This window comes from Hylobates moloch, unplaced genomic scaffold, assembly GCF_009828535.3.
Source record: "Hylobates moloch isolate HMO894 unplaced genomic scaffold, HMol_V3 SCAFFOLD_10, whole genome shotgun sequence".
Classification (NCBI taxonomy): Eukaryota; Metazoa; Chordata; class Mammalia; order Primates; family Hylobatidae; genus Hylobates; species Hylobates moloch.
Genome location: NW_026652285.1, coordinates 5,738,943 through 5,764,719, shown reverse-complemented (window position 1 = coordinate 5,764,719; position 25,777 = coordinate 5,738,943). Strand labels below are relative to the sequence as shown.

At 55.1% G+C, this 25,777-nt stretch overlaps 1 protein-coding gene and 1 pseudogene across 1 annotated transcript; both read left to right on the top strand.

The window, feature by feature from the left end:
• The first annotated feature begins 3,284 nt into the window (after positions 1 to 3,284).
• LOC116474416 (TBC1 domain family member 3G-like) lies at positions 3,285 to 14,261 on the top strand (annotated as a pseudogene).
• Positions 14,262 to 14,375: 114 nt separating this feature from the next.
• On the top strand, positions 14,376 to 20,298 carry EVPLL (envoplakin like). The gene is made up of 5 exons (XM_058445345.1): positions 14,376 to 14,478; positions 15,054 to 15,741; positions 17,343 to 17,478; positions 18,001 to 18,083; positions 20,238 to 20,298. The coding sequence occupies exons 1-5, from the start codon at positions 14,445 to 14,447 to the stop codon at positions 20,296 to 20,298; spliced, it is 1,002 nt and encodes a 333-aa protein (XP_058301328.1). The 5' UTR covers positions 14,376 to 14,444.
• Positions 20,299 to 25,777: the final 5,479 nt, after the last annotated feature.

Here is a 25,777-nt window from a genome sequence, read left to right as displayed (position 1 = left end):
CACTGTTCAGGCTCCTGGGGCTCCACGTGGGTGGGCGGACACGGGACTCCTAGGCTAATTTTCACAGCACAAGCACAGGGCTGCAGGACCTTGGTCCCCCACCTCCCAGCACCCTCAATGAGAGGTGTGGGGTGTGCCGTGCTCTCCTGGGTGGGTACCCCATGCTCCAGGAAGCAGAAACTGCAGGACAAAGCTGGCGCAAGTGACATGCCCGCGTGGCTGCCAGCTTCCATCTTGGGATCTGCTGAGGCCAAAGCAGAGGACACCTGCCCAGGACCGACCCTGCACCAGGGTGGGGGTAGGGGTGGGCTTGGGGGTGGGAAGGGCGATGGGAACAGCCACTGCAAAGCAGTCCCTGGCTGGCTTCCTGCCCTGCACCCTGTCATGCAAGGCCTCTCCTCCCACCCCCACCCCTGCCCCTCACCACCTCCACCCCTAGGCTGTCCAGATCCAGGCTCCAGAATTCTCCCAGGATCCAAGAACTAAGGGCAACCACTGGGCTCTGCAGCCCCTAGTCCATGAGTCAGCCACCCCTCTGCATGCTGACAAACCTTGGCTGTCACTTATCCTCCACCCCAAACCAGTCCCAGCCACATCCTGCTGCAGGCCTGTGTGGCTGCTGTTGAGGCCGGGCTCCTTTCCTCACCCTGAGGCTGCCTGATATGCTTTCTGGATGCTGGAGAAAACTGGCCCACTATTCTCATACTGGTGCAACTTCTTCCAAGACCTCAAAACTGGACAACGTGAACTTGTCTTGTTTCTTGTCTCTTCTTGCTAGGGCTGTGAATGGGACAGAGCAAGATGGGGGGTGGGGGGAGACAAAGGATGAATGGATGGATGAATGGACATCCCCCCACCAGCATTACCACCTCCTCCTAAACATAGTCCTGAGAGCTCTATTTCCTGGTAAACTTCCCCCTTCCCACCCTAGTCCAGGCAAGCCTAAAGGCCAGCACCCTCCATCCACCCTTCCTGGAGTCCACGCTACTGTCTGCTTGCCCAGATGCCTTAACCTGGCTTTACCAAGCTAGAACAGATAGCAGGGATGAGCCCCCAGCCTCTACCAGGAAGATTTGCCAAAATGTTCTCAGTTTAAAAGCAGGGGCAGTGACAGGGCCTAGGGATGACCCCAGGGTTGTCACTCAAGTAGCAAGAAGGGCAAAGAGCCCTGTTTCCTCCCCTTACCCTGGGAGAACTTGGCCAGGGCTCCACAAAGCCCTGCAGGGGCAGGAGGAGAGCAAATCCACCCTTCTCTGGAGGAAGTCACCACCATCCCCAGGAAGCAGCAGATGGGGGCGCACTGTCAGAGCCCTCGCGTGCTATAGGGCAAGGCCGACAGGTCTGTACTCAGCCTCAGCCCCAGGGGAGCTGCAAGATACACTGAGACCCTCACAGGTTGGGCTCTGTGTCCCCACCCAAATCTCATCTGGAATTGTAATCCTCCTCTGTCAAGGGAGGAACCTGGTGGGAGGGGATGGGATCTGGGGACAGTTTCCCCCCTGCTGCTCCCCGATAGTGAGGAAGTTCTCAGGAGAGCTGATGGTTTGAAAGTGTGGCACTTCCTGGTTCTCCACTCACTCCCTCCTGTCGCCTTGTGGAGAAGGTGCCTGCTTCCCCTTCGCCTTCTGCCATGATTGTAAGTTCCCTGAACTGGGAGTCAATTAAACCTCTTTCTTTTATCAATTACCTAGTCTCGAGTATTTCTTTATAGCAGTGTGAAAACAAACGAATACCCCTTCCCTGAGACCCTTCTCCTTAGGCAACCAGCTGCCCCCATGCTCCTCCTCTGCCCCCTGTTCTTTCTTTTCCCCTCATGAGGCCCAAGTGATAAACAGGGCCAGCCCCAGCCCCAGCCCCATCCTACCGCAGGCCTGTTGGCTGCTGGAAAGGCCGGGCTCCTTTCCTCTCCCTGAGCCTGCCTCATATGCTTTCTGGATCCTGGAGAAAACTGGCCCACTATTCTCATACTGGTGCAACATCTTCCAAGACCTCAAAAAGCTGTACCTTTTGAGCCAGTCTTTTTTCTTGTCTCCACTTGCTAGGGCTGTCATTGGGACAGTCCTAGAGGGTGGTGCCAATGGATGAGTGGATGGATGGACAGTAGTCCAGGGATGATGTCCGTGTCTGTCCTGAACCGGGCCCTTCCTCCAATGAGAAGCCTTCCTGAGTGAGTATATACAGTCATCCCTTGGTATCCACGGAGAATTAGTTCTAGGGTCCCCGGGAATGCCAAAATCCATGGATGCTCAAGTCTCTGATATAACATGGCGTAGTACTTACGTATAAGCTATGCACATCCTCCCGTATACATTAGACCATTACTGGATTATTTATGATATGTAATACAATGCAGATGCTACAAAAATGGTTGTGATACTGTATTCTTTAGGGAATGATGACAAGAACAAAGTCTGCACATGGTCGATAGAAACATAACCATCCAATTTATTTTCTGAATATTTTCCATCTGCTGTTGCTGAATCTACAGATGCAGAGCTCCTGGTTACGAGAGCCAAGCGTGCTTTGAGAGTAGGGCGGGTGAGGTTGCTAATGAGTACAGGGGAGCAGGTGTTGATCAGGAGGGCCCTGCACTGGCGCATCTGGACGTCCTGCCTCAGGACTTGAGACTCCAGTTGGATGGCACAGGCAGACTCAGCCCAGGTCAAAGCCCTCCCCTTGAAGATTCATTTTATCCCAAGCTCTTTCTGGCCCCTGGAATTTGGCATCCCCTAGGCCCTGGGTGGAAGGACAGATGAGCCAGGTTTTAGATAACATGTCTAGAAGAGTGAGCCCCTACTGTGTGCCTGGCACTTTCCCCACAGGATCCTCTAGCTAGAATAGGCAAGGGTCATGGAGAGAAATATGCAGTTAAAATGTCAGAAATGAAAAAGCGATACCATTAGAGACGCTAAAAAGACCATTAGGTAATAGTATTAGCATTTGTATTCTGAGATCCAACAGCAGCAGTCACTTCCCTCCACCTCTATGTGTATCCCAGGACCACCCTGGGTGGGGAGGGCTGAGGTTAGGGAGCACCCATGGATGCTCTGATGCCGGCTCTGGGCCTCGGGGGTGACAGTGATGAGCAACTGGGTGCGCACATGAGTGGGGCAGCCGGGCCTGGCCAGAGAAGCAACACACACGTGCACAGACGTGTTTACCCACGTAGGCGTGTGCACGCACGTGCACAAACACATTGCAGGCAGGCATGTTGACGCCTCAGGCAGCGGAGGACCCTGACTCTGGGCCCTGCTGACCCGGGCAATGCCCCATTGTGATGCGTGCCATGACCTCAGAATGCCCCTGGTGCTTAGCACCTATCCGCTGTCCGGCCTGCCTCTGTGTTCTACGGCAGTTACTCACAGGCAGTGGTGTTTGTGAGCAGCAGTTTTCTGGTTTTCTCCCTGAGAGGCATCCATAACCCAGGCCAGCTGATCAGAATCAGGTGAGTGTGACCTGCTCTCTTCCCTCCAGGCTGACTTGGGGACAGTGGCTATGGTACGGGTGGTGTTGGCCTCTGGGCAGCTACTGAGGAGGAGGGTCATCCCTGAGCACTCAAAGGAACCCCTTCTACACTGCCTGTGTAGATGATTTTCTCTTTCGTCCTCACGGTGGCTTCATAGAGTGGGTGCTGTTCCCGAATGTACCCATTCGACAGGTGAGACGTCTGGGGTCAGAGAGACGATAACCGGCCCGAAAATCCAGACATGACCCTGGGTTTTGCTCTCAGCCCTGCTGTGTGCTGTGCTAGACTGCAGGCCTCAACCCTGTGACCTCCCTGCTCGAGATCCCAAATCTGCCCAGATTTCTGATCCCGATGGGGCAGAGCCTGGCCCTGGCAGAGACACTGGGATGGATCCACTGTGGGTGAGGAGGAGGGAAGGGTCCTCAGAACACACCTGGGGCCTGAGCTGGGTCCTGATGGTCACTGTGGGACCCACTGGACACACACGGTCCCTTGTCTGGGAGTGGCGTGGGGAGCCTTCTGCCCTTGGGCAGTTGTGGAAAGTGAAGGAGCCCTGGAGGGCGGGCTGAGGGGAGACTATCTTCCCTTGTGTTCGAAGGGGTCCAGGCACTGGGCTTCTCCCCAAGTATTTCTTATTCTGTCTGGCCTCGCTTTCCTTTTGCCCTGAGTATTCTCAGGAGGGACGGTCCATCTAGATGTTCTCCAGGAACAAGGACCCACTGTTTTTCATCAGTGACCCAGGAAAATGAAGCCCCTCCTATAGGGACAGCTCAGAATGGTGGAGTCCACAGTCCCTCCCTGAGAGATGTGGTTTCCATGAGTGCAGTGGCTGCTTTGGAGACAGTAGATCATTTTCATCCCTCATCCCCAAAACCAAACACACTCCTGCTCAAATGGCGTTATTCCTAAAGCAGCTCCACTGGTTAGACCGAAGGGCCACAGTAGCCCAAGTGATGAGCGAGGTAGAACGGAGCAGTCAGGAGAGATCTTGTTCCCCATAGGAAACTGGGTATCTCTGTGGCCCTGAGTATCCCAGGAGGCTGATCGTACAGAGACCTCTGGTGCCTGACCCCAGTTCGCATCCACAACCCCAGAGTAGCCCATCACAGGCCCTTCACCCTTGGCAGGTGGGCACCATTCAACCTGCCGGGGAAGGTATGTGCCCGTTTCATGGCATAAGGGGAAAATGGGACTCTCTGTCCAGGTCCCACTCTTCTCGAGTCCTTGGGAAGATGCTCACCCCTGCTTGTGGCTTCAGACTGCAGAGACCCATGGAGGTGTGGGCCACGGGGTTTGGCCCCTTTTTACCAGAGTGCAGTGGTGGAATGAAGGTTACACAACCAACCAGCATCTGGGAGCCCGGCGGGAGCGCTTCAGGTGTTCTCCGAAGCTGTTGGGTACAGTGTAACCTTTAGACGATTTTGTCTCACAGGATGGACGTGGAGGATGCGGAGAGTTGGCGGGGGCAGGTGCGAGAGGACATCATCAGAAAATATGCAAAGGTACAGTTAGGTCTGCTTCTTGGAGGGAGGCCTCTTCCAGTGCGCCCTGGTCAAAGGGTCCTGGGTTCCCTAGGAGCACAGAGCAGGGACGGGTGGCCAATACCCCCAGGCCCTTGCACCCTTTACCTTGGACCCCTCACCAAGGCTCCTTCTGGGTTACAGGGGCACCGAGCTGGGCTGCCAGAGGACAAGGGGCCTGTGCTTGTTGGGATCTACGGCAACATCGACGACTTTGGGATTGTTCAGTGAGTCCTCTGTGCTCCCCTCACCCCTAAAACATCTGTCTCAGCTCAGGGATGGGTTTGCTTTTAGAAAGGCCTTTGTGACACAGGACATGTCTCTCCAGCTCGGGTCAACCTCCTTTCCAGGGTCAGAACTCCCCCCTGGCTCCCCTGCAGGTCCAACCCGAGGTTGTTGTTAGGCCAGAGGTGCAAGGCCCATCTAGGGAGCCGGTGGGAATGGAGACTGGGCTAGGTCAGGCCCCTGGGCTCTCAGCAGTTCTGTCGGCAAGTCAGCACAAGAGGAGCGGGGCAGCCTGAGGGTCTGGCCCTGTCTACCAGGAGATAACCCCAGTGAGATCCAAGGGTTGTGGCCACAGGGTGAGGAGACACCTGGCCCAGCCTCGGGGCTGTTGTCCAGCAGGTCTCTCAGAGCCCACCTGCCCCTGTCCTCCCCTATTTCCCTAGAGTTACGGCCCTCACTGTCCCCATGGGGAAGGAGGAAAGGTGTGGGGACAGTGGGGGCTTTGGCCCTAAGAGAATGGGGGAGAAGATGGGCAGGGCCCCGCTCTGGGCATCTCAGGGTGAGGCCGGGGAGGCAGCAGGGCTTGGGACTGAAGACCCTGAGTCTGGTGCTGGGAAGGGATCTGGGGCCAGGAAAGAGGAGCCCAGCCTGGAGCCCATCCTTCAGGGATCAGAGGATGGAGAGACAGCGGATCCCGGGGGACGTAGGGTGGGAGGGAGCTGATGAGCCATGCCACTTCTGAAACGCAGGGTGTGTGGCTCAGATGCAGGGAGAAGCAGGTGGATGCTGGGAGGTCAGAGCCTGCAAGAGCCTTGGGGCTGTCAAGTGGGATGGGCCCCTGGTGCACCCAGAGTACACCGGGCAGGTCTCAGGGCATCCTCCCTTGACCCTGGCGGGGTGATGTGGTCCATCCCTGAGGGATTCCTGTCAGGGCCCGGTCGCCCACCCTGGGCGGCCCCCATCCCATCTCAGGGCTGCCCTTTCTCAGCTCTAGCAGAAAGCACCACCTCGAGTCCAGGATGGGCAGCCCCATTGTGTAGCCTGACCACCCCCCACGCCAGGGGCCCCGGTAACCCCGGCCAGGCTGTCCCTGCACTCCTTCTCCCAGGTCCTGCCCCTCCTGGGAGTCAGCCCCACAGGAAGGCCCTTGTCCTCCCTTCCCTGTGCCTTCTCCTGGGCTGAGCCCTGAGCTGGGTAGGGACAGAGCCAGTCCTTTCTGGGGGTCGGCTCCCAGGCTTGGGCGGCTCCAGGCCCCGTGCAGGTCCTCAGCGCTGCCTGGGTTGCCTTACAGTGAGACGGAGCTGCCTCCTCCGACTGCGCGGGAGGCAAAGATAAGAGCCTGATGCATGGAGGGGCTGGTCCAGGGACGTAGGGACTGGGCGGGTGGGCACTGAGGCAGAGGAAGCAGCTGGCCTGGGCGGTGGCGGATGAGGACAACACTCTGTCACTGGGAGGGGGAGCAGAGACCTGACCCCAGGTTGATTTAACTTTGGCAGTTTGATAAAATTCCAAAGTGAGAACCACAGTCCTGGCTTGGGGGTGGCTTCCCGCTTGTGTAGGGACCCCACCTAGAGGCTGGGACCTAAGACTGGTGTGTCTGTGGCCTGAGGATGGCACATCCCAGGGTCCCAAAGCCAGCCCACTTGGTGCTCATTTGCTCAAAGGCTGTCAGCCCTTAGGGTCTGCCCTTCCCTGGCTCCTTCCAGCTGGGTCCCACCAGGGATCCAGAGCCCAAGACCCAGCATCCACTGGCAGCTCTAGGAAGCCCAGCAGCTCCACTAACTCCAACATTCCTCATTTGACAGCGAATTCGGCGGGAGACAAGGAGAAACAGCAAGTAGCTGGAGATGCTGGGCAAATGGGAGACGTACAAGAACAGCGAAAAGGTAATGTGTGGAGGGAGAGGCCCCCAGAAGCACTCTCTGCAGAGACAGGGGACAGGCACCCATGGCTGTGGCCTGGCACCGTCAGCCTCTCAGAGGGCACGTGGCACACTGTCCTCGCCCAGAGGACTGCAGGCCTGGTCGCCAGATTGCCTGCCTACTCGTGTAAGCGTCACCTTGCTGGGAGGGAATCTGAATCTAGGGCTGGGACCACCTGGAGCTGAAGGCTAGGGATGTCCTGGTGACCCGAATGAAGAAAAAGGTTCAGATCAGAGTTTTGACTCTGAGTGTCCATCCACTCTTTCAGTCCTGGGAAGGGAGACCCTGTCCCAGCTCGATCTCACCTCTACTGAGGAATCATGGGGCCAAAACCGACAATTCCCAGAATCCCCGGGCTCTGGTCCTCACTGGGGTCACCCCGTGGCCCGTAACACCAGACTGTTTTCTGCCCACAGCTCGTAGATCGCACATACAAGGGGATTCCCAGGAACACCCGGGGCCGGGCATGGTCAGTCCTCCTGAACATTCAGGAAATCAAATCAAAAAACCCCGGCAAATACAAGGTACACTCAGCCAGAGCACAGCAAACGGGACAGGCCGTGTCAGGGGCCCAGGTCTCCAGCTGGAGGGAACATCAAACCCACCCTGGGGGGCATGGGGGAGGATGGTCAGATGCACATCCTGGGCATGGACGGTGGCATAGTCACCACAGACAAACTCAGCGCTGGTGACCCTCCCTGGCTTCAATAACAAGCCAAAAAGGAGCTTTCTGCAGAAGGAAACCTTCCTTCTTTCCTTCCTTCCCGAAGTGCTGACTGTGGGCTGACTGCCATTTGGGGCAGGGAGTCTTCCATGTGTTCTGAGGCTGCTTCCTCCTCTTGGCCCTGCCCTACAGCTCATGAAGGAGAAGGGCAAGAGGTCATCTGAACACATCCATCAGATCGACCGGGATGTTAGCAGGACTCTCCAGAACCATGTCTTCTTCAGGCGTCGATATGGAGCCAAGTAAGCCTACGGGAGCCACAGGGTCCCAGCGGAGATGGGGTGAATGAGAGGGATGGGGACTTCCCCGGAGCAGAAGCCAGGGTCACCCAGGAGGGATGACAGAGCCACCAAGAGCTCTCCTGGCCCAGGGAGCAGCCAGCACCATGAATCGAGCACCTCCCTGGTTCCAAGCCCTGGGCCAGGCTGGATCATGTGGGGTCAGAGCCCAGGAGGATCCTGAGGAGACAGAAGACAGCAAAGAGAATCATGCACAATGGTGAAAGGTGCTCTCCCTGACCCACGGGGACCCGTGCTAGGACCTACAGGAGGGTGGCAGGATGGAGGGCCCATGAGCCTACCCAGACAACACTGACAACACCAAACGCTGGGAGAATTATGGGTCCTGGAAACTCTCATCCAGGTCTGCTGGGAACATGACACAGCACAGCCACGTTGGCAGCCAGTTGGGCAGTGGCTCACAAAGCTCAATGGACTTGAGCCACGTGTCCCCAAGGTGTCACAGATATTGAACCCACTGATTTGGAAACTGACATCCACATGAAACCTGCATGCCAGGTTCACTGCTTGATTCACCGTCACTCACACACCGAGCCTTCGGGGACGGCCTTCAACACGGGCATGGGGAGAGCAAGGCTGGTCCTCCCTTCAAACGGAAGACCCAGCGAGAAAAGGGAACGAGCCAGTGATGCCCGCACGGACGTGGGTGGATCCTAGATGCATTTTGCTAAGGGAAAGAAGCCAGACCCAATAAGCTACCACAGTAGCATTCCCATTCCTAGGCCATTCTGGAAAAGGCCAAACCACAGGGACTGAGAAGCAGTCTGGGTGGCCAGGGGCTGACGAATCGGGGAGAGGCTAGGTGCATAGGGGCCACTCTGGAGACTTGGAGGATGAAGGAGTCACTCCAGGAGGGGCTGGAGCGGTGGCCGGGAGACTCTGCACATTGGTTTGGAACTGTGGAGGAACTGTACACCCAGAGACTGAACTGGCGTGTGTGCAAACTGAAAAAAAAAAATCATTCAGAGTGAAAAGGATCGGTCAACTCGCTGTACAACTGGGCTATTTGCATGTCACAGATGTGGCTTTTACTGAAACATTTCTTCAACAGTCTCAGGCCCTGAAGAGCTCACTGCTTTTCTGGCGAATCATCTGAACGTGAAATGGGATTTGTTGTTAGGATTTGTAGACAAAGTGAAACTAACAGCATCTGCAGAAACCAAACCATAGACCCCTTTCTCTGTTTCCTAGGCAGCGGAACTCTTCTACATACTCCTGGCATATGCGGAGTATAGCCCGGTGACTATTCCCGGCAGTGAGGTTCCCGGGCCGTATTTCCATATTCACAGGAGTGGGTGTCTGGTGGGGGTGTCGTTGCTTATTTTAAAGTTGGTATTTGTGACCCACCAGGTTATAGGAGGTAGGATTCCAGCTCCCCGCTGGCATAAACCTCCAAGCAAAGGGGTGGTGTCAAGGGGTCAAGCTGAGACACAAAGGAGTTGGGGCCTGGACTCCTGGTGTCACCTGGGCCTGACCACCACTTCTCAGAACAAGAAATGACGCCCTCCTCCTGGGGCTGCCCCAAAGCCTGGGAGCTTGGCAGCGTCACACGCAGGATGGTGGTCTCAGGAGACATTTTGGACAAGGTGCTGAAGTGCCTGATGGACTTGGCTCTTGTCATGAAATGAATTTGCATCCTGAGGAAGCCTCTTCTTCAGAGGAAGCCTGTCCAGTCACCTCTGCCCTCTCCAATGACATGAGTCCTCCCAGGTGACCTCAGCCCTCCCAGCTGATGTCTTTCCATGGTGACTCTGGCTCTTGCAGGAGGTGGGCTACCGCAGGAACCTGAGCCACGTCGCCGCCTTGTTCCTCCTGTATCTGCCTGAGGAGGACGCATTCTGGGCACTGGTGCAGCTGCTGGCCAGTGAGAGGCACTCCCTGCAGGGTAGGTGAACAGCTGCCCCTGGGGCCTCACGCAGCCAGACCCGGGGACGGCCACCGTGGCCAGGTGATCTCGGCATTCAGCCAAGGCACCCTCCTTGTGTCGCCGGCTCGTTGGGAGCCTTTAGGACGTCTCTGCTTGAGGGTCTCACAGGAGTCCGCAGCTGGCCCCCCACAGCCCAAGTCAGACACCTTTCAACCCCATCAGCAGAGGGCATCTCATCCTCCCCGTGGCCACCCTCTGTGTCCCGGAGCCACGCCCTCCGGCTCTGATTCTGTGCAGCTGACTCTCCCCTCCCTGAGAGTCCTCCTGCCCTCCAGCTACCGGGGCTCCCGCTGCCCTTGGTGCGCACGAATGGGCCGACCAAGCCCAGGTGGCAGCATCTCCCCATCCCGTGTCCCCTGGCCCGACCCCACTTCCAGGAGATGACCAGGAAGCCCAGTACCCACACTGTTCTGGCCGCCCTGTTGTGGCCTCAAAGTCAGGCTTGCCCCTTCTGCACCCTGGCCCAGGAGGCCTCCAGGGGAACCTCCAGCCAGGCTCTAGGGGATGTTCCCGCCCCACCTCCCCAGGGTAAAGGCCGCAAGGTGGGGTCACCAGATGGGAGGGTGGGAGGCCTTCGGGTTTGGGGGCCTCTCAAGCTGCCCAGCTCTTGCAGCTGATGGCTCCACATCTTGGGGGAGGGCTCTGATTTCCTGATGGGCTGGGGGCCTCTCAGGATTCCACAGCCCAAATGGCGGGACAGTCCAGGGGCTCCAAGACCATCAGGAGCATGTGGTACCCACGTCACAACCCAAGACCATGTGGCATCTGGTGAGTTTATGGTCCCTTCGGCTCTTCCCCAGAGGCCCTGCATCCCGTGGGGCTGGAGGAGCAGGGGGGCTGGAGCCCCTCGTGGGGCTGGTGACTGGCTGAGTCCCAGCCAGGGCCTGACCTGAGATGCCGGGTTCTCCATGGGCTGGGAGTTGGTTTCCTTTCCTGCCCTGGAGGAGACAGAGGCACAGGGATGGGGCCCCAGCTCCCGCAGAGCAGGGCAAAGGGCAGTGTGTCCACCGAGAGTGTGGGAAGCGGACGGTGTCGCGGGGAGCCCTGGACACTGCCCAGTGTTCTGCACTAGGCATAGGTTCTTCAGAGGCCCTGGAGGAGGGAGGTTTTTAGGGCAGCACTTCTGTTGCTCCCATCAGGACCAGGACATAGACGCTGGTCTATGCGGGCAGTGTCTCTCGTTAGGCTGGCTTCTCCGGACTTTAATGAAGGTAAGGTGGCATAGGGAGACCCTGGCTCAGGGACCCTCGTTGCCCTGCAGTGCCCTGCTTCCTCAGTCCGGCAGTCTGGTTCACCCCCAGCCCACAGGAGGCTCAGGCGGGTCCCCGAAGGACACGCAAGCAAAACCCTCTGCCCAAGAGGGGTCATCCCAGGGCAATGGCTGGGGCTCAGGCCCAGCCTCATGGGCAGACTGGGCCAGGACCCGACTTGAGAGGGCTCAGGGAAGCCTCAAGCGCTGGGCAAGCCCCTCTCTCCAGGAGCCACATCTCCACTCATATGAGTGTCCCCCATGAGGAGCTGCAAGACCTTGCCTGACCCAGCGTCCTGGAGGGCCCAGGCGACACTCATGGGGAAGGCCACTGACTCTGGGGACTGAAACCCCAATGGGCACAGCTCGAGCCACCAGCCCCAACCTGGAAGGGCCAGGTTCTCCCACGCCTGCTGTCTCCACAGATCTCTCTCGGGCTGACCCTGCGCCTGTGGGACGTTTACCTGCTACAAGGAAAACAAGCACGGATGCCCATGACCACCATTGCGTTCGAGGTGTGGCAGAGTAAGTCTACGTGTGCCTAATGGGGCCTGGGGAGCCCCGGGGTCAGACCCCGACTGGCCCGAGGGCAGCTTCCTCACACTGTCCTCACGATCCCCTGTTCTGGCTCAGAGGGAGGTCTGGCCAGGTGGGCCGGGAAGGGCACTGTGACAGCGAGCCCATCCCCCACATGACCCAGATGAAAGTCAGGAGTGTGGCGGGCACTTCCCTGTCCAGGTCGCCCCCCAGTCACAGCCTCCTGTGCACATCTGGACCCCTGGGGTGGCCACAAAAGGATCCAGCACCACCCAGTGAGAGGCTGAAGTGGCCATGGGGTACGGGCTGGCCCCCTCCCAGGGAACTCTCCTGGCCTGATGTCCACCCTGTCCCTAGAGCGCCTCAAGGAGACCAGTTCCGGCCTGTGCGCATGCATCGCGAGCCACTTCTGCCATCACTGGGCCAGGGATGATGACACGGTGCTCAAGCACCTCAGGGCCTCTGTGAACAAACGAGGGAGGAAGCAAGCGGACCTGCCACCCCCAGGTGGGCTCCAGTGCCGTGTCCCCTCCCATGTCACCCTCTGGGGCAGTCAACAGTGGGGGAGTGCCCGGGACCTGCAATCCTACTACCTGGGCCTTCCTCTTCACCTTTTCTTCCTCCTCTTCCTCCTGGACTCTAAGAAAGTACAGGAGGCCCACCGGTCCTCAGGGCAGGCGCTCAGTGCCTGTGTACTGGACGTGTTGTGCACGCAGGAGGGGGATGTGAGCAAGACCCTCCCTCAAGCCCCCCCCCACTTTCCACAGTGTCTCGCTCTCCCCCTCACAGGGCCCTCAAAGTTACTAGAGGAGCCAGACCCATTTGTGGGAGACCCCGCCTCTCCCTGCAAGCACCCACAGCCTCAGAGAGTAGCAGAGGCCCCTCACTCCTGCACGCTCCTCCAAGGTTGCCAGGACAACAAGCCTTGAGCCAGGGAGACAAGGGAATTGGGGGTCCCTGACCCCCAGAGCATTCAGGGAGAGGGCACAGGCGGGACCCCGGGCCCAGAGCCAGAGCCAAGAATTCAGTCCGATGTGGGAACAGTCAGTCCTGGCATGGACTGAGCAGCCCAGGAGGGCAGAGGGTGACCCACGTCCGGGCCCAAAAACCCACTGCAGAGATGGGTCCCCATGTGAGGTGGCAAGGGGCTGGGTGACATCCAAGGACCCTCCCACCTGAGTTCTGACTGAGGGCCGTATCCCAGGCCCAACAGCCCTGGGACAAATGTGTGTGGCAGGAAACCCACAGCCAGTCCCAACCCTGGGGGCAGTCCCAGGAGCCACCCGCCATGCCACGACAGCTTCCCCACGCCAGGGAGCACACACCCCTCCCTCTGGTATCAGCAGACTACAGGCTTGTCTTCAGTGTCAGGCCACGGGGGCCACACAGAGACCCCGAGGACTACAGAGACGCAGGCAGGGGGGCCCAGCCCGGAAAGGCCTGCATGGGCTCCCTGGAGACGCTGACCACGTCTGTTTTCCTTTCAGCCAAAGCCGAGCAAGGGTCCTCGGCACCCAGGCCTGTGCCGGCTTCACGTGGCGGGAAGACCCTCTGCAAGGGGGACAGGCAGGCCCCTCCAGGCCCACCAGCCCAGTTCCAGCAGCCCATTCGGTCAGCTTCCCCGCCAAGGGCACCTAGTTCTTCCATACCCTGTCCTGATGGGGCTGTCCAGGAAGACACCTACCCTGTGGGCACTGAGGGTGTGCCCAGTCCGGCCCTGGCTCAGGGAGGACCTCAGGGTTCCTGGAGATTCCTGCGGTGGAAGTCCATGCCCTGTCTCCCGACGTACCTGCATGTAGGGGGCCCTTGGTTCCCACATTATGATTTCAAACTGAGCTGCTGGGTCCATGCCATATCCCAGGAGGACCAGCTGGCCACCCACTGGCAGGCTGAACACTCTGCGGAGGGAGTGAGATTGGCTTTCGCTGCACTGAATTACAATGTGGACATGGACTTCCGAGCCCTGCAGTGCACCCAGCACTAATTCCGACCAGGATACCTCCTTCACAGCTAGGGACGAGCAGCAGTGCACTCCGACATCAGGGCCTTGCCTCTGCCACCTCTACTTGGAAAGTTCTCAGTTCCCTCCAGGCTTCTAGAAGCATCTGGGCCAGGGCTCATGGCTGGATATTTTCCTGAGGCTTAATAACCCAAGCAGGCTTCGCATCCTTGTTTTATTTTTTGTTAAACTTATGAAAATTTATTAAGAAAGTGTGCAGCTCGAAAGACATGCACAGATGGAACACACCAGCCCCCGGATCAGAAAGCCAACCATGCCCAGCCCCTCCCAGCACCCCCAGCCCCGCGACCAGTGTTCTGAATTCTGACGACACCATGAGTCTGCCTTTGTACTTTATATTTATATATATTACATATATTTATATATAATTTATTTATAGTGTGTGTAATGGTTGTCTACAAGATACACCTTTAATTAATCACAGCCAACCCTCAAATAATACGCATAGTGTAGGACCCTTACAATGTTACACTCCCAACTCTTCTCCCCACCCATCTTTTGTTTTCTTTCTTTCCATGGATTCTGTGACCGTCTTCCTCTACTCATTGACTCTGCATGAAGGGGATTTCTGGTGGGGGAAGGGTAGCAGGTGAGAAATGAAGTACAAAGAAACTAGCAAAGTGTCTTCTGGTTGTCTGGGGACAGTCCTCCTGTCATCCCCGGCCTAGTCTCAAGGGTTCTGGGCCGGTCACCCTGCGGCCTTTGTGCTGTGTCTCTGGATCTGGCCTCCATGGGAAGGACCCTGGGAGACCCAGCAAAGTGGGGTGCCTGGGTTGACAAACATCTTCCTGTTCCTCTGGCTATGTGGCTCAGGAATAGGCCCAGACAGTGTGTCCAGGTGTGCGAGGCCACATCACTGCCCCCTTTGAGATGGCCCAGAGGACCTTGTGGCGCAAGTGTGAAGCTCGGCACCCGGACCCTGGGACCCACTGCCCCTCCCTGTGTCCTGGAGTTGGGGTCCAGTCCTGAGAAGACTCTCAGTCACCTGTGAGTGCTGATGAGGGGAGGGAGAGGTCTGTGGACTGAGAAGGGCCATTGGTAGGGGACTCTGAGCACCACTGCTCAGGGGTCTGGTCAGTGGGGGTCTGGTCAGCAGAGATTGAACTCTGGGGCTCAGACACAGAAAACCTGCAGTGACCCTTTCTCCCCTTTCTCCTTTTTCAGCTCTTGCCGCACGTGCAGAAAGAGAGGAACTTCCAGTGCCCGCTATGGAGCCAGAGCCCACAGCATGGGGAAGGCCCCATCCAGAGGTAGTGCTGCAGCTAGAGGTAGCTCCAGAGCTCTCCGGGCCCTGCACTGATACAGCCAAAGACCAGCAAAGTGAGGAGCTGCCAGACCTCATGCCACCTGCCGTAGCCACTGGCCTCAGCCCTGGAGCTGAGAGCATCGTTGGAGATAGAAGTGGCAGAGAGGAGGTTGCGAGCATGGCCCCAGCCAGCAGCTCCCATGCTGCCCTTAGTCCTGGGCATGGAGTGAGCCTTGGTGTCGGAGACCAGGGTGTGCAGTCTGAGCTCCTCTACCTCACTAAAGAGAGGCCTCTTTTATTTACCAGAGCCACAGCCCTGCTGCATCAGGACCTTTTCATTCTGCCGGTGCTGGGGCCGTCTATCTGCAAGCTGGAGGTGTTGAGAGCAGGAAAAGGAGCCTGTGAGGAAGGGTTCCAGCAGCTCCTCCTGCTCCCAGAGGTGGCCTCCTCCTCCAGGCATGGAGGTCTGTCCGCTACTGGGCTTCTGGGCTATTTGCCCCTGATTTGCTTCCTGGTACGGGCTCTTCTTAACAGGCAGGCAAGGGGTTTGGGGACCAGGCGGGGGCTTCAAAGGGTACAGCAACAAATCTTCCAAACTCAGCACTTGTGCCCTGGGGTCTCTAATCTGTCTTCTGCCTTAGGATTTATTAATACTGTTAAATTACCAGTTTATGCAAATGATATGTAAATAAAGCTCGACTTTTTGAAACTTCACGCCTTTTTGAACTCCCTAATGTTAGATGGTGTTTTTGAGGCTATCTGAAAATCTCTGATAGTTGTGTCTTTTGTTGTGGTTGTTTGTGTGATTGAGTTACCACCACCAAATCAACTGTTATTGGAAACCTTTCAGGTATGGCTTGTAGAAGACCTAGACCTACTCTTGCCTGTTTTGACCCTCCAGTTTATTGTGGAAGGAAGGATCATGTGGTTTCATGTCTCCGGCAGATCAATCACTTTCCTCCATCCATAGCAGGGAGGAGTCATGGGACCCTAGAGGGTCACACTGGGAGGAGGAGGTGAGGAGGTGTATGGAATCTGGCCCTGTCACACAGACCTAGCACATTACACCCTAGCTGAGTCCCCTGCTAAGGAAGGGGCACGCCCTCTGCCCTCAACTATCAGCCACCCATCCCCCATCTGCATCCCCAGGACTGCCCCAGATGGGAAGGTCTGAGATTGGGGAGCATACATAGATGTTCTGATGCTAGCTACGGGTCTTGGGGTGGTGACAGTGACAAGGACTTGGGTGCACATGTGAGTTGGGCAGCCAGGCCTGGCCAGAGCAGTGACACATGCATCCACACATTAGTGCACTCACATACATGTGCACGCTCACCTGCACAAACACACCGCACACATGCATGTTAAAACTTCAGGGAAGGGAGGACGCTGACTCTGGGCCCTGCTGACCCAGGCAGGGGCCCACTGTAATGGGTGCCATGATCTCACAATGTCACTGTTGCTGAGTACCCTCCCACCTACCCGCCTGCCCTCTCTGTGTCTGGAGCTCTTGGAGACAAGACACACAGTGGTGTCTGGTTCTGCGCAGAGGAGGCTTTCCTAAGTGAGAGGTACAGCTGGATCAGCAGACTCAGGTGAGTGTGACCTGCTGTGTTCCCTCCCTGCTGACCTGGGACAGTCACTACCTGGTGGGCAGTGCTGGCCTCTGGGCAGGTGCCGAGGAGGGTAATCCCTGGGCATTCACCAGATGACTGTGTAGATGGTTGTTTCCTGCATCCTCACAGCAACTCTGTGGGGTGGGTGTTGTCCCCAAATGTACCCATTTGACAAGTGAGCTCTCTAGGGTCGGAGGAGCTGATACTGGCCCAGGGACCCAGATGTGAGCCTGGGATGTGCTCTCAGCCCTGCCCTGTGCTGTGCTGGACTCAAGCCCTGACCTCTGCAGCCTCCCTGCCCTGGATTCCAAATCTCCCTGGGGTTCCGGACTTCAGTGCGGCAGAGCCTGGCCCTGGAAGAGGCACTAAAATGGAGGCCCTGTGGGTGGTGGGGAGGCGGGGGTTCTCAGTCCAATTCTGTGCCTTAAGCTGGGAGGAGGTCTCACCAACTCAGACTTCAGGTGTGGTCACTGATGGTCCCTGTGGGACCCATTGGACACATGGGATCCTGGGGGAGTGCCTCTCTCCTGGCCAGAGTGCATGAGAATTGGAGTAGAACGGAGCAGTCACCAGATGTCTTGCTTCCTACAGAAAACTGGGCATCTTTGTGGAGACTGATCCTATACAGATGTCCAGTCCTGACCCCATCTGCCTCCAGGTGCCTGGAACAGCTCATCGTGAGCCCTTCGGGCTCGGCAGGTGGACACCGTTTGCCCTGCCCGGGCAGGTGTGTGTCCATTTGAGAGCATTTGAGGACAACAGGCCTCTCTTTCCAGATTGCCTTGTGCTCAAGTCCTCAGGAAGGAGCCCACTCTAGGTGGAATGCAAGGACTCCAGAGACTGGGGAAGGGGTGGGGTCAGTGGGTCTGGCCCCCTGTTACTTGGAAGGGGTGGTAGAATGGGGCTCCTCGGGCCAGAGGGCATCTAGGGGTGTGGCAGGACTGGTTTGGGTGTTTTCTGGAGCACTCAGGTACAGCAAAACCATTGGATGACTTTGTCTTGCGGGATGGTGATGGATGAGGTCATGGATACCCTGCATGTGCATGGGTGAGGGGATATTATTGAGAAGTATGAGCAGGTACAGATGGGGCTGATCCCTTGAGGTAGGTGGGGCCTCACCTCCATCACTGTGCCTGGTCAAAGGCTCCTGGGCTCCCTAAGCTCATAGGGCCGGGACAGGCTGTCCATGCCCTCGGGACCCCAAGTGCCTCACCTTGCCCCGCTCTCCCTGGCCCCCTCTGGGTCACAGGGACACCAAGCTGGGGCAGCAGTGGACATGGAGCACGAACATGTTGACATCTGGAAATTCACCGATTGCCTTGGGATTGTGTGGTGAGTCCTCTGTCCCCTGACACATCGGTCTCACCTCAGGGACAGGTTTTGTTTTTAGAAAGATCTCTCTGAGGCAGTACATGTCTCCCCAGCTCAGGCCAACCTCCTCTCCAGGGTCAGAACTCCTCCCTGCCTCTCCTGCAGGTCCAGCCCATGATCAGGATTAGGGCAGAGCCTCGAGGCCCATCTAGGGAGCTCAGGAGAGTGGGTGGGACAGAGAGGGGGCTGGGTCTGACCCCTGGGCTCTCAGCACTTAGGTCTCCACATCAGCAGGTGAAGAGGGGGCAGCCCATGGGTCTGGCCCTGTCCCCTTGGGAGCTGCCCTGGTGAGACCTGGGGGTGGTGGCCACTGGGTAGGGGGCACCTGGCCAGGCCTGTGGGCCATTGTGTAGCAGGTCTCTGAGGGCTCAGGGGGCCCAGCTGAGGCATCCTATAGGGAGGGGCATGGGGACATCAATGGCTGTGACCCTGGGAGGCTGGAGGAGAAGAAAAGTAAGGCCTGGCCTGGGCATCTCACAGTGAGGCCAGGGGACAACAGAGCATGCAGCTGGGATCTGGGCCTGGTAAGGGGAGCCCAGCCTGCAGCCAGCCCCTTAGGACTCACAGGATGGAGAGAGGGAGGAGCCTTGGGCAGGGGGCGGGGTGAGCCCATGAGACCTGCCACTTCTGGGATGCACCTGAACCAAGCCAGCCCAGGGTGGAGCTGACAGCCTTGGGAGGACGACAGATGGAGTGGGCAGGGAACAGTGGCACACCTGGGACCCCTCAGTGGGGGGATTTGGTCAGTCCCCAAGGCTCTGCATAGCTGTCCAGAGACTGGTTCCCCCTGGCTCAGTCAGCATCGCGCAGGGTGGACAGCGGGGCCAAGTCAGTGCAGGTAGGACAGCCAGGCACCCCATGTTCTGGCTGCTGCAGTGGCTGGGAGGAGGCTGAGGGATGAAGGCTGACTGCCCTGAGAGCCAGCTTTGGCTGGAGGCAGGGTGGTGGGCCATCCCCACTGTTGGCTGGGCCCTTGGTCACCCTTATCAACCCAGGCTTCTCCCCAGCATTCTGGGCAGCCCAGTGAGACACCTGGGGGTCTCATGCCTAGGCGCTGACAGGAAGAGGGTCACAGGAAGACCAGGGTGGCTGGAGACAGAGTCACGGTCTCTGGGCTGGGCAGGATAGAGGAAGACAGAGAACAGGCAGAGTCAGCAGCCAGGGTGCAGGGAGAGAAAGGTGCATGCCAGGAGGTCAGACCCTGCAAGGCCCATGGGGAGTGTCGGGTGGGACAGGCTCCAGGTCCATCCTCTGGGCACTGGGCAGCTCTCAGGCCAGGCTCCCTGGACTCTGGTGGTTGATGTGGTCACTCCCAAGGCACTGCTGTCAGTCAGGGCTCTGCCACCCACCCTAGGCAGCACCCATCCTGTCTCAGGACTGAACTTTCTCAGCTCCCACAGAGGGTGCTGCCTCCAGCCCAGAAGGGGCATTCCCATTGTGCGGCCTAAGGCCCCTTGTGGGCCCCGAGTAGCCCCTGCCAGGCCAGCCTCGCACTCCTTCTTTTCCAGGGTCCTGGTTCCTCATGGGGACCATGTGCCCAGCTCCACGGGGAGGCCCTTGCCTTCCTTCCATGTGCCTTCTTCTGGGCTGAGACTTAGGGTGGATGGGGAGGGCTGGGGCCCTCTCAGGGAGGGAGATGGCTCCTGGCCTGGGCAGGTCCTCAGCTCTGAGTTGCCTTACAGTGAGACGAAGCTGGCTCCTGTCAGTGCCCAGGAGGTGAAGATGAGAGCCTGTGCCTGCTGCATGGGAGGCTGCCCCAGGAACAAGGAATCAGGGTTGGTGGTTGAGGCAGAGGGGGCGGCCTGTGGGCCAAGGTGGTGGTGACTGGCAGTGACACGCTGTCACTGGGGAAAATGGCAGTTTCTGCTCCACCTGACCCCAAGATTCTGTCCCCATGGTAGTTCAATCAAAACCCAAACCAAGAACCACAGTCCTGCTCAGAAGTCACCGTCTTCTTGTTCCAGGACCCCAGCTGAATGATTGGAAACAACCAAAACCCAGGGTTTTTGTGGTCTGAGGATGCTGAGTCCTGGTATCAGGAGGCCAGGCAACTGGTGCCCGTTCTATCAGAGGGTCTCAGTCCCCCAGGGTCTGCCCTTTCCTGGCTCGTTCCAGTTCCTGGAGACCAGGACCCAGCATCCATGGGCCGCTGCCAGAGGCCAGACAGCTCCGCTAACTCCATCCTGGCTCATTTGACAGCAAAGAGGTCAGGAAATAAAACGCGCTGACAATTAGCTGAAGATGCTTGGAGACTGGCCAAAATATGAGAACAGCAAAAAAGTAACATGGGGAGGGAGTGGCCCTGTGACTGCTCTCTGCAGAGCCAGGAGACAGATACCCATGGCCGTGACCTGGCACCATCTGCCTCTCAGCGGGTGGGTGGCACCCCGTCCTCACCCAGAGGACACCAGGCCTGGTTGCCAGCCTTTTGCCCATCTATGCAAGCATCGCCTTTCTAGGAGAAAACCTAATGCCAGGACCTGGGCCACCCCTTGCTCAGGGGTAGGGACATGCCCTGATGGCCTGAAGAAAGGAATAGGTCCAGGTCAGAGTGTACAATCCTGAGTGCTCCTCCACACTTTCAATTGTTGGGGGGAGGCCTGCCTCTCCCTGGGACCCGAAAAAGGCTGGAGACTTCCAGAACCCTCAGGCTCTGATCGTTCCTTGGTCGCCCCGTGTCCTTCTCACTAAAGTGTTCTGTCTGTTCCTGTCTCGCAGGGTCTATAAAGGAATTCCCCCCACTGGTGAGGGACTGGACATGCTCACTGCTTCTAGACATTGAGGAAGTCAAGGCTAAGAACTCAGGGGAATACAAGCTAAGGCCCTCCCAAACTCGGCCAGGGCAGGACAAACAGGCCAGGCCATGTCAGGAGCCCAGGACTCCGGCTGGAGGGAACATCTCGAGCCTGGGTTGGGGGTTGGGGCTGTGGTCAGATGCACATCCTGGGCATAGACGGTGACTCAGGCACCACAGGTGTGCTGGGCTCTGCTGACCCTCCCTGGTTTCAGAAACAAGGCAAAAAAGGAGCTTTCCGCAGAAGGAAATCTTCCTCCTTTCCTTCCAGAAGTGCTGACGGTGGGATGACTGCCATTTGGGGCAGGGAGTCTTTTGTGGGTTCTGAGTCTGCTTCCTCCTCTTGGCCCTGACCTACAGGTCATGAAGGAGAAGGGCAAGCGTTCCCCACATGATGTTTAGAGAGCGATATGGAGTCAAGTAAGGCATGTGGTGTTTAGAGAACAATTTGGTATCAAGTATGTGGTGTTTAGAGAATGATTCAGTGTCCAGTAAGGCATTTTGGGGGCTGCAGGTGTCCTAGGGGAGATGGGCAATCCAGAGGGATGGGAGCTTCCCCAGGGCAGAGGCCAGGGTCACCCAGGAGGGCTGACAGACCCACCAAGAGCTCTTCTGGCCAGGGAGCAGCCAGCATTATGGATTGAGCACCTCCCAGGTTCCCCTGGGCTAGGCTGGGGCATTTGGGGCCAGAAACCAGGTGGCTCCTGAGGAGAAGCCAGGCAGCAAACAAAATAATGCAGAATGGTGAAAAGTGCTCTCCATGATCCATGGAGGCTGAGGTGGGCGGATTGCTCGAGGTCAGAAGTTTGAGACAAGCCTGGCCAACATGACGAAACCCTGGCCCTACAAAAAATATACAAATTAGCCTTGTGTGGTGGTGTATGCCTATGGTCCCAGCTACCCAGGAGGCTGATATGTAAATATCAAAGCAACTTGATTCAAGTTTCTGCTAGAAAATATTTAACCACAATAAAATACCAGTTACCTTCAAAGGGCACAAAAAACTATTTTTCAAAGGTAAACTATGTTCAGAAACTGTAATATTTCACAATAGACATTTTCCTCAATTTCTAAAACTAGATACAGAATGAAAATGCTCAGTTTTCATATAATCCCTTTGGCCACTCATAGACCTGTGTTTACAAAAGAAAGGCAACTGTGATCCTCTGTTTCAGCACAAAAAAATCGATAGCTGCTGAAAATTCATTGAAAGACTCTTTATATAACCATATGATTGTCCTTCACTTTTCATAGATCACTGGATTTGTGTTCAGCAGCTTTAAAAAATCTGTCTATCCATGTATGCATCCATATATGGATGTATCTATCTACGTATGTAGATATGTATGAATGTTTGCACTCATACATAGCCTTGACTTCCTCAATGTCTAGAGGGAGTGAGCATGCCCAGTCCCTCACCAGTGGGGGGAATTCCTTTGTAGACCCTGCGAGACAGAAACAGACAGGTATGTGTATGTGTGTACCTAAAAATCACAGGTATAGGTATGTGTGTACCTATCTATCTATGATCTATCTAGTCCCTTGGTTCTCATCTGTGACGCCATGATTCAGTCAAAGAAAAGCAATATGGCATCACTGCTGTGACACGGTTACTCCACTTGCAGTATAGCATAGGATGTGGTCAGCCTCCTCAACCATTTTCTTGTCTACTTGATTTTAGAGTCAGTTCTTACTATTAGGCAGCTACTAATAGCTACTACTTTAATATCAACTAATTAGTTGATATTAAAACCAGCCCTCATTTAGGCATTTTACCTCAATAATATAGTTTTTATTGTTTAGGCATTTTATAAACTTAATCTTTCTCTTGCTATCTCTCCAGAAAGATGATAAGCCTGCACTTACAGTTTTGCAGCTACAGATAATTGTACAAGTAACTAAATATGTGGAATTGTTAATTTGTGTCAAGCACTGTACTAGGCACATTATATACATAATTTATTTACTTTATATAGCCACAGTATAAATTAGTTACCATTATAATCCACATTTTTCAGATAAGGAAAATGAGGCACAGAGAATTTAAGAAATAGATGTAAGTTACACTAGTAGGATGTAGCAAAACCCACATTTAAACCCACATTTCTCCCCAAAGAGCTTAAACTCCTAACTTTTATGTTATACTGATTTGGTACTTATCACTTTTGAGTCTCAGTTTTCTCATCTAGGAAGTATACTACTTCATTTATTCATTAATTCATTCGGTCGTTTCATTGTCTACCATGTGCTAGGTTATACGGAGGTGCAGGCACAAGGATTAACCAGGAACAAAACAGACTGTGTATGCTGTCAAGGGCATAACTTTCCAGTGAGAAGAGTCAGAGAGCCAGGAAATAAATGACTGTAACATGTCATGTGGTGACAAGAACTTTTATGAAAAATGAAGCAGGCTAAAGTAGAGAGAAAGTGTATTGGAAGCACATTTTATATCATATGTGGAAAATTCTGGTAATGAGACATTTGAATAGCAAGAAGATTCTAGGCAAAAAGTAAGACAAATTTAAGTAGCAGGATGTTGTAGGAAGAATGTGTCCATCAGTGAGGCCAGAGCAAAGCGCACAACGGGAGGATGGTAGACGACAGTTTCAGAGCAATGCCAGGAACTAAATAATACAAAAAAGGCCTTGGAAGACATTGTGGTCAGTTATTGTCCAACCAGGAGACAGAAACTGCACAGTAATTTGAATAAGGAAAATTGGAAGTAAATAACTGTTAACTATTTCAGGGAATTATCTCTTAAAGCAGAGGTGTCCAATCTTGGAAGAATTATCTCAGGCCACACATAAAATACATGAACACTAATGATGGCAAAAAAAAAAAAAAAAAAAAAAAAAAAAATCACAAAAAACCTCATAGTGTTTTTCTGTTTGTTCTGGGTTTTTGTTGTTGTTGTTTTGTTTGTTTTTTGTTTTTGGGGTTTTTTTTGATACGGAGTCTCGCCCTGTTGCCAGACTGGAGTGCAGTGGCACCATCTCGACTCACTGCAACCTCCGCTTCCTGGGTTTAAGTGATTCTCCTGCTTCAGCCTCCCGAGTAGCTGGAACTACAGGCACATACCCAGCTAATCCTTGCGTTTTTAGTAGAGACGAGGTTTCACCATGTTGGCCAGCATGGTCTCGATCTCTTGATCTCATGATCTGCCCGGCTCAGCCTCCCAAAGTGCTGGGATTACAGGTGTGAGCCACTGCACCCAGCCTGTTGTTTTGTTTTTTTGGACAGAGTCTTACTCTGTCACCCAGGCTGGAGTGTAGTGGCATGATCTCGGCTCACTGCAACCTCTGCCTCCAGACTCAATCAATTCTTGTGCCTCAGCCTCCTGAGTAGGTGGGGTTACAGGCATGTGCCACCACACCTGGCTAATTTTTGTACTTTATTAGTAGAGAGAGATGGGTTTTCACCATGTTGACCAGGCTGGTCTTGAACTCCTGAACTCAAGTGATCTGCCTGCCTCAGCCTCCCAAAGTGCTGGGATTATCGGCTTGAACCACTGGCACCTAGCCAAAAATCTCATAGTGTTTTAAGAAAGTTTACAAATTTGTGTTGGGCCTCATTCAAACCAGCCCTGGGCTGTGGGTTGGACAAGCTTAGGAAAGGCAAAGCAAACACACACACAAAATAGGGACGGCAAATTCAGGGAGCTGCCAATGTGCTCTCCAGAGCTTCAGGCAAGCACTGCAGGAAGAAACAAATCTGGAAGAATCTCCCATACACACCAGAACTGAGTGCTAGACCTCCTTGGAGAGGGTGAGGATGTGGCCTGCTTGACAGCAGAGAATTTTGCTGAGTTTCTACACTGACAAAACACTGGGAAGCTGCTCCCCTAGGTGCTGCCTGTGACCTGCTCTGTCCCCAGAGAGGTGATGGCCACTGTTGGCTGCTGTCCCCTACAAGAGCAAGGTAAGAGGAGTACTCAGAACTAGAAAGAGCCCCAACCTTCTCCAGCGTCCCTCTAGCAGATGCTGCAGATGAAGTTTCACACCATGCCACAGACAACACAAAGCCGGCGAACAGGGTAAAGAAGGGGGAAGGTTTGGAACTAATGGTAATCAGCTCAACAATGCAAGAAAAATGAGTTTTCTTTTGAAAAGACGTTCAACATCAGAAATCATTAGAGAAATGCAAATCAAAATCACAATAAGATACCACCTCACACTAGTCAGAATGGCTATTACTAAAAAGTCAAAAAATAACAGATGCTGGCAAGATTGTGGACAAAAAGGGAACACTTAGGCACTGTTGGTGGGAGTGTAAATTAATTCAGCCATTGTGGAAGACAGTGGCAATACCTCAAAGACCCAAGACTGAAATACCATTCAACGAAGCAATCCCATTACTGAGTATATACCCAAAGGAATATAAATCATTTTATTATAAGGACACATGCATGTGTATGTTCATTCCAGCACTAGTCACAATAGCAAAGACATGAAATCAACCCAAATACCCATCAACGATAGGCTGGATAAAGAAAATGTGGTGCATAGTACACCATCGGGTACTATGCAGCCATAAAAAAGAATGAGATCATTTCCTTTGCAGGGACATGGATGGAGGTGGAGGCCATTATCCTTAGCAAGCTTATAAGTGGGAGCTAAATGATGAGAACACATGGACACATAGAGGGGAACGACAAACACTGGGGCCTTTCGAAGGGTGGAGGGTGGGAGGAGGGAGAAGAGCAGAAAGAAAAAATAGTGGGTACTAGGCTTAATACCTGGATGATGAAAGAATCTATACAAACCCCATGACACAAGTGTACTATGGAACAAGCCTGCATATGTACCCTGACCTTAAAAGTTAAATTTTTTTTTAAAAAAAGAAGAGTTTGCCCTCATTCAAA